The sequence below is a fragment of the Natrix helvetica genome, assembly GCF_964273705.1.
Source record: "Natrix helvetica genome assembly, chromosome: 3".
Lineage (NCBI taxonomy): Eukaryota > Metazoa > Chordata > Lepidosauria > Squamata > Natricidae > Natrix > Natrix helvetica.
Window position 1 is genome coordinate 49,527,042 of NC_138549.1, and position 14,308 is coordinate 49,541,349.

Sequence of the window (14,308 nt, forward strand, 5' to 3'; positions counted from 1 at the left end):
TAGGGTCTCCTGCGAGATCGGCACCCCACTGGTCTCCTGGGACACGCAGCGAGGCCTCCGCCTCTGCAGCCGGGCATCTATCCGGAGGCAAAGGTGGATCAACGTGTTGAACACCCGCACCAGTTCATCCTGCAGGTTATCCGACAGGCCATCTTGAAACGTGTCCATGAGGGCTGCCTCATTCCAGGCCGAATATTGACTCAGAAGCCGGAATTCGCTGACATACTCCTGCAAGGAACCCCAGCCCTGCTGCAGCGTCTTGAGCAGTCTGGTGGCTGTTTCCTCCTTAATGGAGTCCTCGTATATAAGCCTGAGGTGCTGACAAAAACCCCTAAAATCATCCAGCAAAGGGCTTGCCTGGGACAACAGAGGAGTAGCCCAATGAGCTGCGGTAATAAATCCCACCTTTGTCTGGTCGGTGGGAAAGTCCTCCTCTCTCAGGCTGATAAACAGCTGGCATTGTCCCAAGAACACTGGAAATATGGCCTGGGTGCCATCAAACCTGTCCGGCACAGCCACTGGACACTTCCTCTGAGGCTGGGGAAGGAATAGCAGGCCCCTGCAGCTGAGCTATCTATCCAGCAAGCAGAGCCAACTGCTGTGCCAACTGGGTGTTCTCAGCATGTAATTGCTCTATCATGGCTTAATGAAGCTTTGTTTGTTTGGGGCAGGACACAAACTGTTCTGACTCCCCTCCATCTGGTAATGAACGCCAACACAGGCTTAGCTGTTTGCCACACTTTATTTACAGTACTATAATCTTGTTGGCTGAAAGCCCAAACACAACTCACAGGTAAGACGTTGGCAGCAACCCAGACTCCAACATATAGACAAGAGCTTCTCTAGTTTGTTACAAACGGAAACACAAGGCAGATCAGACAAGGAGTTCTCCAGATTACTATGAACGGTTGTGTCCTGCAAAAAGCCTCCTCCCAAAGTCCCTTCTTATATGCAGTCTTGGGAGGGGCCAAGCCACAACCACCTGGGCTTGATTATCTCTTAGGAGCTTGTCTCCGGAGCAGCTGTTGCCTTCGTTTCTCCACCCTTCTTAATCTTTCGTCAGGGACAAACTCCCTTTGATCTTCCCCACTGCTCCATGCCTCAGGTGCCTTGTGGTGGCCAACCAGCATCTCTGGTCCCTGCTCTGGGTCTGAACCCTGCCCAGGGTCCTCCATCTCTTCCATAGCTGACTCATAGGTCTGAGTCCCTCAGCAGCTCCAATGGATCCTGCTGGGCCACAACAGGTTGGTATATAGCTGTATTTTTCTCCCAGCTGGGTGACCTTGAAACAACTTTCAGGGAGATCGCGCAAGCAGCATCTGGGGCAGGCAGATATAGCAATCACTCTCACTTTCCCCAAGCGGTGCTTTCACTTTCCCCCAAGCAACTCCCCTCCCATCCACCCTCCCCATGGTTCATGGCAGACTGTCACTGCATTGTATTGAAACACAAGTGAGAGTGAGGTGGCAGCTGACATATAAGTAGTGTTCCATTCATATGCAGTTACTTAGACCTACAGAGATAATAATACCAAACCCAGCAACTTGGGTGGTCTTAGTCCAGAGAATATGTACAGTAACATATAGTTAGGCTAACCAGGAGTGCTCCTAATTAGTTTGCTAGTTATATTTGTCTGAAAGAGATAATAAAGCACGTTCTACAACTGAAGGATATCTTTTTGAATCTGCATTCCAATACTGCTGAGAAAAGAATATTAAATGAATAGAAGATTGTTATTTGGGAAACCTTATAGTATTTTAGAAACAAACACACACAAGCAAAACTACATGTTTCAAATAAGGGTTTCTATATGTTGATGGAACATATTCCATTGGCATAAATTGATTTCTCGAACAAAACAAGAACAAAAATATTGTCATATATGATAGCTTGATATATTTTATTGTGTAAGATGGAAATTGCAGGATTAATTTGAAAGATACTATACCATATTACAACATGAAGGAGTTACTTTTGTTGAAATACATTAATATAAGTATTGTAAGCAATAATGTATATTGTCACATATTTTTGTAGCTGGTTTAATTATTAACTGGGTCCTTTTTTTAAAGACACAAGAACAGAGTTATAGTTTAACACACATCAACATTAAAAAATTCATTAGCTTTTAGACATTTTTATTGTATAGAATAGGACAAAATTTGACCTCTCTAGGCAGCATAGACGACAGCAGTGACAGTGAACCTTTTTGGTACAGAGTGCCCAAAATGGAACATGTGTGCACACATGCGTGCGCATGCTGGAGCCCCAGAGCCTGCACATACCAGCCACCTGGTCTCCTGGTTTCTGGCACACACATGCGTGCCAGCCAGCTGGTGTTTGCACATGCTGGAGCACTTGAAACCCAAAGACCAGGTGGCCGGCAAGTACATGTGCACCAACCAGCTTGTTTTCGGGTTTCTGAGGCTCCGGCACACACAAAGATCAGTTGGTGCACCGGAAACCAGAAGAGCAGCTGGCAATAGCACACATGCTCACAGAGAGGGCTTTGCGTGCCACCTCTGGTACGCATGCTATAGGTTCACCATCACTGGATAATAGCATTAAAGAAGTCAATGAAATTTGAAATCCCTTATGCCGAATTCCAAGATAAATTAAACCATTACAAGTTCCATTGATTTTTAACAAGAAAAACCTAGAGAAGAACTTAATTATCTTATTAAAAGCAACGGTACTTAAAATGCTTGTCTGAGCTATGTCATGCTCTTCATACATTTTAAAATACCAATTATCTCAAAAACCTTGTCACATTTGTCAAGTGAAAGATGCTAACAGTTTATCATGTTGAATAAGTATAATTTTCTGTATTCATAATTACATCTTAGTATGTTGCCATGTGTATATGTGGTTTATTGTTATTATAATGCTGTTTCATAATTCCAATGATTTATGAAGTCTTATTGAGTATTGATACATTTTCAATATAATCATTTCAGTCTTGATCCATTGATACAGGCTTATGAAGCAGTATGTAGCTATATTTTATTCCAAAGGAACAAACTTAAATATGTTTTAGATCCATGTAATAAAGACCTTCTAATTTTAGCATATATTGTCATCACAGCGTAAATTTAAATTATTGATTAAAACAACATAAAATTTGTTATGTGCCCACATGTTGATGGATAATTCTAATTCTACAGTCTTCAAGACATTTGGATTCCAACAGTTGCATATTATTTTTCAAACCTTTTCAATTATATATCTTCAGTGAAGTATTTTATAAATATCATTTTATGATATTAAGTAAAAACAAGCATATTGGCAATTTTTCTTTTAAAATAAATGGATTCCATTGAGAGAGATGTTTAGGACCCACATTTTCACTAGACCATATTCTAAACAAAACTCCCACAAAAGTTCCTCAAATTTTTTTTAGAAATTCCCATTAACCATTAAAAAAATCCCACTTTTTATCAAGTGACTACTCAGCAATGCATTTGGGAAGATTGTAAATTCAGTGCAGAATTGGTGGTATCCAGTGTTGCAGACTGCAGCAGCTTGTTAAAAGGACAGGCTCTTATTTCACTGAGAGTAGCAGCATTGAGAGTGTTCTATATTCTCAATTTCCTCTGCCAATTAGAAAGAGAAATACAGTGAGTATACTCAAAAGTACTGAACCTTAAGCAAAGAAATCACAAGTACAGATGTTATCCTTGAATAGTTGAGCCATAATTCATGCATCTGAACTTCCAGTAGCATAACAGGTCTTATCATATATCTTACTCCAATCTCTACCATCCATTGTGATGGCAGGTAATATTCTATGTAACTAATTTGGCAATCCATAAATGCTTTTGCTAAATTAAGTTTGTTAACCTTTATACAGTAGTATAAAGGGCAAAAGATTCTTTGTCAGACATTTTCGGACTCATTTTTTGGATTTTATAGTACATCATTTTTTTTTAGATTAAGTAAATTGATGCAAGGATATAGACAGATATCCCTAGATAATTTATATATAAAATTATATGGAATTTATATATAACAACTGCATAAATTCTCTTTAAAAGTGTCCCAAAATTGCTTTTTCAAGAGGCAACTGGACTTTCTGGTTTTTCTTTGAAGACATTTCGCTTCTGATAGCTTCTTGGATGAGAAGGAGAGGTGGTATTCAGCCGGTTTTGACTGGTTCTCCCTAACCAGTAGTAACTTTTATGTGAAATTTGGTGAGCGGGCAAATGCCATCATTGACTGGCTCCTCCCCTCCCACTTACTCCTTTTCGTGCTCTCTTGCCTTGACCATGCAACCCAGCTGATCTCTGCCTGGTGAATCTTCCTTCGCTTCCCCTCAGCTACCTTCCCCCTGGGTCAGCCCTGCTTGCCTGCCATTTGCCTTTTCCTCATGCCAGCAGCTCCCTTTCTCATTTTCCTATTGAGCCGAGGATCCTCTTCAAAGGAGAGGGGAAAGGGAGCAGCCAGTGTGAAGGAAGGAAACTGCTCTTTTTTTTGACTGCCGTTCTCTGTCCCATGCCGGCAGCTCCCTTTCTTATTTCCCTGTTGAGCACAGCACCCAGCATCTTCTTTGATAGAGCACGCACCAAAAGTTTCCTCCTTTGCAGCCCCTCGCTGTGACGAAGGAGACAAAAACATTGGGACAGGCTTGGGGCTGAGAAAAACAAGCATCGCAAAAAAAAAGTTTTGTTAGTTTGCACTTTGCAGCTTACCATCACAGGTGTGTGTGTGTGTGTGTGTGTGTGTGTGTGTGTCTTAGGTTGAATAAACCAGATGGCAATGGTTGGTTTCATCCAAAGCAGTTTTTGTTTCAGGTGGGTCTCACTCTCTTAACTTTAGAAGGAGAGAGGGAAGGAGGAAAGGGAGAGACAGAGAAAAAATAAATAAATAAAGAGAGAGAGAGAGAGAGAGAGAGAGAGAGAGAGAGAGGGAGGGAGGGGAAAGTGAATGACATAGTTGCATGGATAGATGGATGGACAGATAGATACATGGAGGGAGGGAGGGAGAGAGAGAAAAAAAGGAGAGGAAGGAAGGACCACAAACCCTGGCACTAGATGTGGCTTCAGAAGATGCTTTGAAACAGCACAGGAATCTAGAGCTGGAAGGGATCTCAGAGGTGATCTAGTCCAACCCCTGCTCCAGCAGGAAGCATTATATTGTCTGGATTATTTTGGTGCTTCTAACAGAGAGAAAAATTGCCAGAAAAGAGAAGGAGTTTACTAGGACAAGGCTGCCATACAGAGGAAGGCAGCGATAGTCCTTGACTTATGACCACAATTGAGCCCAAAATTTTGATTGCTAAGCAAGAGTGTTGTTACGTGAGTTTCACCACATTTTAATCCATGACATCTTCTGGCTCTAACAGTCATGTGTAGGCTAGGGAAGAAAATCTGAAGGTATGTGTAATGTTCTAATGTACAGAAGTTATAGTTAAATGTGTGGCAGAAAGTGGACTCTGGGTGTGTTTTTCCAAATGCAGTAAGTGAGGTTGAATGTATATGGTTTTAGAAGAGTTCTCTCTGTGTGTGTGTACATACACATACAATATATATAGTAGATAATGTATATTTTTGTGTGCCTATGCACAACTATACTATGTAATATGTATGTATACATGTGGCATATATACATAGGATTAAGTAGTATATTTTGGATGTTCAGTAGTAGTAAATAAACAAACAGGGAAATTGTATCTCGTTGAGACCTTTGAGGGAAGGAGAGGCCAGGCAAGGCGCCCCTTGACATGAGTGATGTCATGTTGGCCATGCCCACCCAGTCACATGACCAGCCAATCACGCCCACCCAATCACATGACCACCAATCCATGCCCACAGAACTGGTGGTAACATTTTTAAAATCCCACCACTGATTTCAAAGAAAAAACAAGAAAGTCTAGTTGGCTCCTGAAAAAGCAACTTTGGCGCAACCATGACCTGGATGAGAATCTCTACAGAGTTGATGGAATTTATTTGCTTTTCTGCCACCACCAAACCCTTTATAATGTTTCTTTTTCACACACACCCCCAATGCGGCTGGTTAACATAACTAGGGGAAATATAGGCAAGACAAAAGACAACAGTCACTTATGTAACATTTTAAAAAATGATTTATATCAAACAATTTTTGACTGGAAAAGAAAGCTGAATAGTTGTATTCTAAGAAAGGACCATACCTTATTGCTATGTAGCGATGTATTTGTCAACACAAGGTACTTAATGTTGTCTCTTGGCCTGGGCTATTAAATCCATCAATCAAATTTTTATTACAATCATCTATGCTAATATTTTCACTTGTTAATTTTGTGTAAGTGGCCTGGCCAGTAAAATCTAGTAGTTCTTCAAGAGCCTTCCTATTATTTGGTCCATTTTGGTCCAAAGTAATTTCTGGCAACATTTCATTCAATGGTGAAAATTCAGGGACAGATATAAGTTCTTCTTTTGAAGGAGGACTGTAGAAACAAAGAAAGGAAAGAATTAACATATATAAGTATGATAATAAAACTGTCATGTGTTATTTCATCTCACTTATTTTAAAATGGAAGAATAATAGGATAAGAGAATATGTATTAGGTATATATTAAGCCTTGAAGAAGCTATCCTAAATTCTTAAGCATTATGACACATTGGAATTTTCTTCTGATGCATAGTATTTATATATTATATTTATTGACATTAAATACATTTGATACTTTGAATATCAAACATTTTCAGGTGATGGTGGAAATAAAAGAACAAAAGACAAGGAAGGGATTTATTAACCAAAACTTTTTCACTGAAACAAGAATGCTTAAAAAAATCAGTGCCAGGTTGCAGTGACTAACCCTCTGACATAGCATAATCTTTTAAGGACCTGCCCCAGTTAGTCCCTCAGGAAACTAAGACTCTTGACTCCATTGAGTTGAATCAAATAACTTTTACTGAAAGAATGTGGTTGCAGTAAAGTCAGGTGAAATCTGAAAAAACCTGTGCAAAATACAAAGCAATTATTCCATTTCCCCAACCCCAACCCTCTGACCAGTTCACCGGCAGCCAATGTGATGGGGCAAGGGTGTTTTGAGAACACTGAGGTGCTAGGCAGATAATTTAACTCTCAGGGCATGACAGCCTTGAATCCAGGCTGGAATGTCTGGGAGGTAGTCTACTTTGTCTCTGAAGACAATCCTCCTTCCCTAATTCCCAGGCAATTAACCATATTTTTTGGAGTATAAGACACACCAGAGTATAAGACGCACCAAGGTTTTGAAGTGGCAAATTTAAAAAAAAGTTTGCACTCCCCAAAACGGCCCGTTTTTTGCGAAAACGTTTCCTTTTTTTCAAAAAGGCATGAATACCCCTTACGTGGCTTATAGAGTGCTCCGGGGGGAGGGGCAAAAAACAGTTTTTTCACAAAAACAGCCCCATTTTTGTCAAAAAGGGGGCATGGATAGCCTTTAGGAAGCTTATAGAGTGCTGCTGGTGGTTGGGGGGGGGGCAAAACTGAGCAAAAAACCAGGCCGTTTTTTGCTCATTTCTGCCCTCCCCAGCCCCAAGGAGCTCTCTGAAAGCCTCTTACAAGCTATTCACGGCCATTTTGGTGAAGGGGGTGGGGTTTTGGGAGGCAAAAAATGCTGTATTCACTGTATAAGACTCACCCAGATTTTCAGCCTCTTTTGAGGAAAAATGTGTGTCTTATACTCCAAAAAATACAGTACAGCAAAAGCATGTGAAAAATGCCAGTAGCCAGTCAGCCTTCTCAATCACTCCTTCCAACAGAATGGCAGGATACGATATGGACCTGACATGCTGCCCCTGAGCAGCGACATTAGTCATGGAGGAGAAAAAACCAAACAGGGAGAGATGAAACATAAAACAGGAAAAATGTCATTTAGGTTTGTCAGGATGCACATTATGGAAGTGTTTTAAAAGTTTAGGGGCTTTAGCATGACAATGGTCAATCCACTCATTCTGAGCTGATGGGAAATCTTTCCATGCCATTAAGTACTGAAGTTCCCTATGCTTATGGGAATCTAGGGTTTCTTGAATTTCAAAATGCTGCTTTCCTTTAATCATCAGTTATCAATTATCTCCTGTAACTGCGTAGCTGTTCTTTACGTCTATTAGCTCTCCGTTGCCGGGCATCCAGAACCACCTCCCTTGTCTCCTCCCCACTGCTCCAATGCATGATGTCAGGAGCACACTCCCTTTGGCTTTCACCACTGCTCCATGCCTCAGGCGCCTCCTGGTGGCCAACCAGCCTCTCTGATCCCTGCTCGGAGTCGGAACCCTGTCCAGGGTCCTCCACATCTTCCAGAGCCGAGTCATAAGACCCCTCACTGTCGGAGTCTGGTTGCAGCTCCAACGGCTCCTGCTGGGTCACAACAGGTAACCTACTCTGTTAGTGACAATATTGGAATCATTGACGCATTGTGTTAAAGTTTTCTCCTGAAGCAACTAAGTGTAGTGAATTCTGTGCACAGATTATACACTACTTCAGCAAAAGGCAACAGATCAGTCCAGTTATCTTGCTGATAACTGATATAACACCTAAGATACTGTTTCAATATTGAGTTCACACACCCCATTAGTTTGGGGGTGGTGAATTGAGCTAAGTCCTTGGTCAGTACCAAGCAGGTAAAGGAAAGCTCTCCAAAACTTAGAGGTGAATTACACCCCTCTATTTGAAATGACTTGACAGGTGCTCCATGTAGCCTGTAGACATGATGCAAAATAGTTTGACCAAATCCTCTGCTAAGGGAATCTTCTGACATGAGACAAAATACACCTACTTAGAAAATAAATCAGTTACCATCAATATAACTGTATTTCCTGAATACCAGTACCCCTTTATACAGGTGCTCCTGTAGAACCTCATATATCAACTGCATAAACACTGCCAGGGTGCCCTGGAAGCCAAAAAAGAGGACTCTAAACTGGAAGTATCCGAAAGGGCAGTTGAATGCAGTTTTTCACTCATCTCCCTCCCTGATTCTCACACAACAGTAGGCTGCTCACAGGTCCAGCTTAGTGAATATTTTGCCTTTGGCCAAATGGGCTATCATGTCCTTCATCAGGGCCAGGGGGGTAGATGTTCTCCACAGAAACAGCATTTAACCCTCTATAATCCACCCATAGAAGCAGCATCCCATCCTTTTCACAAAAGAGGACAGGGACTGCTACCATTCCTCAGGCCAGTTGAATGAACCTGCAGCCAGATTTTTGTCAATGAACACCCACAGTTCATCTAACTCTCTTGGGATAATTGAATATAGCTTCAACTTAGGCAATTTAGCCCCTGATAGGATCTCTATGGAAGAGTTGTTTAGTCAATGGGTGAGATGGTTGTTCATCCAAACACTTTTTTGCTAAACACCCCTGTACAGGTTGTCATTCAGCCCATCTTTGAAACAGATGATGAGGAAGTCCTCCAGACAGTCACTGAATTGGCATGCCAGGTCATGGAATTCCTCAGTATACTCTGCCTCCACCCTGCAGCCTTGATGCAGTTTTGATATGGTCCCTCTCACTTTGCAGTCAGCTGGGGGGTATTTGAAATGCCAATGAAGGGCCATCATGAAGCAATCAAAGTTTTTCAGTCCAGTGCATTCGCATTGTGAAGTGTCACTATTCTGTGGGCTACAACCCCCTCTAGTGCCAGGGTTAACTTCTCATCTTGGCGCCCTCAGTAGGTATCTCTTGCCCATACTCTTGCATGTACATCAGAAAATGGGCCAGGAAGAACCCCAGTTGTTGAAAGTTCCCATCCAATTTCACATCAATGGGTGAAGTGTTCCAGCTCTTTGCTATCACTTGGCCAGCTCCTGGTGGGCAGTAGTCCTGGCAGCCCTCCTCGGCACTGCAATTATGGCAGCTGTGGTCGCTGAAACTCCTACCATGGTGTCTAGCGCTGACACTTATCCCCATCTTCCTTCTCTTGGGTCTGCTGGGCCTCACTGGTGGCAGCTGTGGCATGTGGCTTGTGTGCCTTCAGGGCTTGGAAGGCATGCATCATGAACCATATGGCTAGCTTCATCGGGATGTAGGCATGACCAGATTCTATTTTATTTATTTATTTTTATTTATTTATTTGTCAACATGTACAAGGTAACAGATATTATTATAAACATGAACATTTTTGCATGAGATTGTTACAAATAGATAGATATAAATAAATAAATATAATATGGCCATGAACACATAACATGAGTACATATCAATGGGGACAGTAGGACAGGGATGGTAGGCACACTGGTGTTGTGATCTGCCAGTGACCTGTGGAACTCGCAGCAGAGTCAAACAACAAGGAGATTGGGGAGAAACATGGGCCAGTCCTGGAGTCTGGGGAAGGCTCGGGTGAGGGCTCTGCATCGGAGGCAAGAGAGGGCGCCAGGGCCATCTGAGAATTATGTGCTGCCTCTGGAGGCTCCAGAGTCGGACATCTGCGCGCATGCACAGAAGGCAAGAACAGTTAAAACAGAAGGGACAACTTGGGAATAAGGTTTGGAGGTGATAGGCCCCTCCCATAGGACATAAAGGAGGACCAAAGGCACATGAGCCTTTGCAGGAAGCAACTTGGTTTCAGTTTACCTTCTGAAAATACATTTGGACTCTTTGCTCCGTGTGGTCTTGCCAAGCTAATTGTCAATTAAGTCTTTGGCAGAATTTTCAAAGAAGATAAAGGTGGGTGCTTATCAGCCTTATTCCGAAGTACTTTGGCAGCCTGCTGTAGAACTCTTTATTACTATTTGGAACTCATTACAGGCTGTGAATGAATATAATTTGAAATAAAAAGAGGGGTTTTGGACTTGTGTGCATTTGACTGTATCAGGAAGCATAGGTCAGAACAGCTGGTGTGCTTATGCACGCCCCTTATTCACCTTTTTCCTCCTCACCCTTAAGCTCTTCCAGGTCTGGTTGCCCTTCCTGCCATCAATCACCTCGGGTGATGGTCACCCCTATGCAGTGGTGGGTTCCTGCCAGATCGCACCGGATCGCGCGCGCTCCCTTTCAGCGCTCCACCTGGCTCGCGCGCTCCCTTTCAGCGCTCCACCTGGCTCGCGCGCTCCCTTCCGGCGCTAAAACCGGAAGTACAGTCTTGCCCCGCCCCTGGCGAAGCAACGACGCCTGCCTGCGCTCCACCAGCTCGGCTGGGAACGGAGATGTTTCCTCAGCGGAGCGGAGCGCTGAAAGGGAGCGTGCGAGCCAGGTGGAGCGCTGAAAGGGAGCGCGCGCGATCCGGTGCGATCCAGCAGGAACCCACCACTGCCCCTATGGTTCTTCCTTCCCAGTCTTCCTTCTTTCCAACACCAATGGACTACATGTGTCTCAATGAATCTCTCAGACTCCTGACCTCCTCCATCCACTCAGAAATGTCCAGCCCGAGGTGAGGCCTAGATGATACTTCTCCACAGCATTCAGCTTCTTCCTGGTCACTGCCTTGGGCAGACATGCCCCATGATAGGGCAGTGTGGCTTTCTGGGTTTACCAACTTTGCAGATTTTGCCTAATGTAAGGGCCTGCCCCAGCTGGTCCCTCACAAAAACAAGATTTTTGACTCCATTGAGTTGAATAAAGAGAACTTCTACTGAGAGAATGTTTTTGCAGCAAAGTCAGGCGAAATATGAAAAATCCCACGTAAAATACAAAGCAATTTTTCTGTTTCCCCAAACCCAATCCCCCTCACCAATCTACCAGCAGTCAATGTGATGCTGCAAGGTTGTTTTGAGAACACTGAGGTGCTAGGCAGATAACAGTTAACTCTTATGGTATGAGAGCCTTGAGTCCAGGCTGGAATTAGCTGGGAGGGAGTCTGCTCTGTCTCTGAAGACAATCCCCCTCCCTAATTCCCAAGCAATTTCAGCAAAAACATGCAAAAAATGCCAGCAGCCAGCCTCCCCCCCACAACAGAATGGCAGGTCAGGATGTGGACCTGACAAGTACTAGCACAGAAAATGAATTGATATCTTCTTTACATTACTAATACCATTTCTGAAAATTTATTATGTACCTCACATCCATAGACTGAACTTCATCTGTTGACTCATCCAAGCTGTGAGATTTTCCAACCATTGCATCTAGTTGAATAAGGCCCATAAGTGGCTTAAGACCATTAGAAAATACTTCACGAGGAAATGATTCAACACCTTTAGGATTTTTGCAATTTGTGACTCCATTAATTTCTGCAAAAAGAGTCACATTAGAAAATGTGATTTGAAAAACTTCACGCAATACGTTTCCAACTCTCACAAATTCATCAGGTTTACTCACATTATTCCATAGAATACTTTATTATATAGTATTCCTGAGTTGGCTAGACAAAATTCAAAGCAGAAATGTAAAAGGAACTAAAATAGGCAAGGCTAAAAATTAAATATATGCCATTGAAGAACTGAATAGATGATACATTTATCATTAGACATCTGATATTATTCCCAGTGAAATTTGAAAGTTAAAGCAGCAGCTCCTGTTTTGAATGTTATTTCTCTTTTTTACAGTTAATCCTCCTCTGTCTTCCCCTTTACAAAAGGAGAATCTAATAGCAGAAATTTAGCCACTAAGAGTAGATGGATTGGAAAAAAGAAATTGCTGGGTAAAGACAAGCCATTAACTTTAAGTATGTATTCTCCTGAATTAAAAGCCTTCCAATTTTTCAAAATGTATTCTCACATAAAAATATGTGCTCATATAATACATTTAATACATAAGGACAGACTTTAAGTTACTGGAGCCCCATATCATCAGCACGTGTTCAATATTTCTCTTAAAAACTGAATTTATTGCAAAAGATTTAATTTTCAGATGGATAAAATGTCACTTGGTCCTCTCACTAATTTCAATTGGTAGGCTTTATGCAAATAATACATACACTTTCCTACGTAAGAGAAATCCCCACCGAATATATAGATAAACATTATATCAAACAGGCAATAATTCTTCCAAGTCAATCTTCCTCCATCTGGAAATTCTTGAGAGGTGTAGACTTTAAATCCATATTAATTACATGGGTTAGCAATTACAATATTGATTGGGCAATTTTGGAAGACAGAGTTTACATGACTTGAAAGCAACCAGATTGAGAAAACGTGTTCCAAAGGAACTCTCAAGTCTCTACTAAAACACAGGGTATACTTATTAAAAGCAGGAAATGCTTTTAATTACCATAAGAAATTACTATAAGTAGCAAGAATTGCTACATTAATAGCATTCAAACATCTCCGCCCAGGGTAAATATCTGCCACCTGCTGTAGAAGAATACAATCACCTGTTTTCCTACAGTGAGTTGAAGTATCCTCCAATAGTATGTTCGAAAGCAGTATGCCTAACTTCTAAACTGCTTGTATGGGTACTCATTCTAAATACAGCTTTGATAAAAGCAAGGCAAAATGTAGTATCTCATGATCTCAGCCAAGAATGAGAGACCTTTCTACAACTTCATACATTTCTGAGGGAGCTGGGCAGTTAAAAATGTGAAAATAAATAAATGAATAAATAAATAAATAATTCCTCTTGGACATAGTGCAAATATAGTGCAAATATATGAAGTAGCTGCTTCAGCTTTGGGGAAGCGATATAAAAGAGTGCTGTCTCAGGAAAGGCACTTTGTTGCAAAACTGGAGAAGTTTTTAGGGGCTGTGGTAAATTACATCAATGCAACTAATGAACAAACAAAAAGGACAAAGGAAAAAAAAGCATACTAATATCAGTTAAGTAAAATAAGTGTTTTAGTTCTGTTTGCTCTTACATTAGAATTACTATGAAGCTAGGTAGAATCCTACATGCCTATAGGGCAAATTCAATATTTAATCTGATATCCACTACTACAAGAAAAAATCTGTCATCACAGAAGTGTTAGATAAATATTTATAAATTATAGAGAGCTGGGTCTTCCTGGCATTTCAGGGGTTCCTTAAGTAAATAAAGTTTGTAACTCCAATAAAAAGTAAACACTGCTTTACTAGGCTATGCAACATTTTGGATTCAAAAGAAAAAAGGTTCTTTAGAGAGTGCATGGGTGTGACAATTCCTAAACCAAAAACACCTTTTATTTGGATCAGATCCAGTTGCAAAGAACAGTCACACAGTTCTGGAAGAAGGCACTGTTTCTTTCAATTGTGAGAAAATAATATTTTGCCCCTCAAATCCAAAGCACTGCACAGTCTTAAACTATGTTTTAATAGCTGAGTTGAGTTTTAGCCATATCTTTAGAACTACAAAGGCTATAAAATTATCTAGTTAACAGGCAAGTCCTTGAACTCTTCATTATGTAAGATGTATTTATAAATACTGCTGCTAACAGTATTTTCCCTTACTGACCTCTGAGATCTGTTTTAGGCTCTTACAGTTTGGAAGAAAGAGGA

At 41.5% G+C, this 14,308-nt stretch overlaps 1 protein-coding gene across 10 annotated transcripts in view; it reads right to left on the minus strand.

Moving 5' to 3' along the window:
* Positions 1-1,883: 1,883 nt before the first annotated feature.
* The window catches only part of MAP7D2 (MAP7 domain containing 2), a 108,029-nt gene continuing 95,604 nt past the window's right edge, over positions 1,884-14,308 (minus strand). For all 10 annotated transcript variants that reach the window (XM_081947965.1, XM_081947960.1, XM_081947957.1 and 7 more), the window contains 3 exons: positions 11,959-12,130; positions 6,149-6,424; positions 1,884-3,593 (listed from right to left, as the gene is read on the minus strand). In XM_081947965.1, the coding sequence (XP_081804091.1) occupies positions 6,175-6,424; positions 11,959-12,130 (422 nt within the window). In that variant the 3' untranslated portion in view covers positions 1,884-3,593; positions 6,149-6,174. The remainder of the gene's footprint in view (positions 3,594-6,148; positions 6,425-11,958; positions 12,131-14,308) is intronic.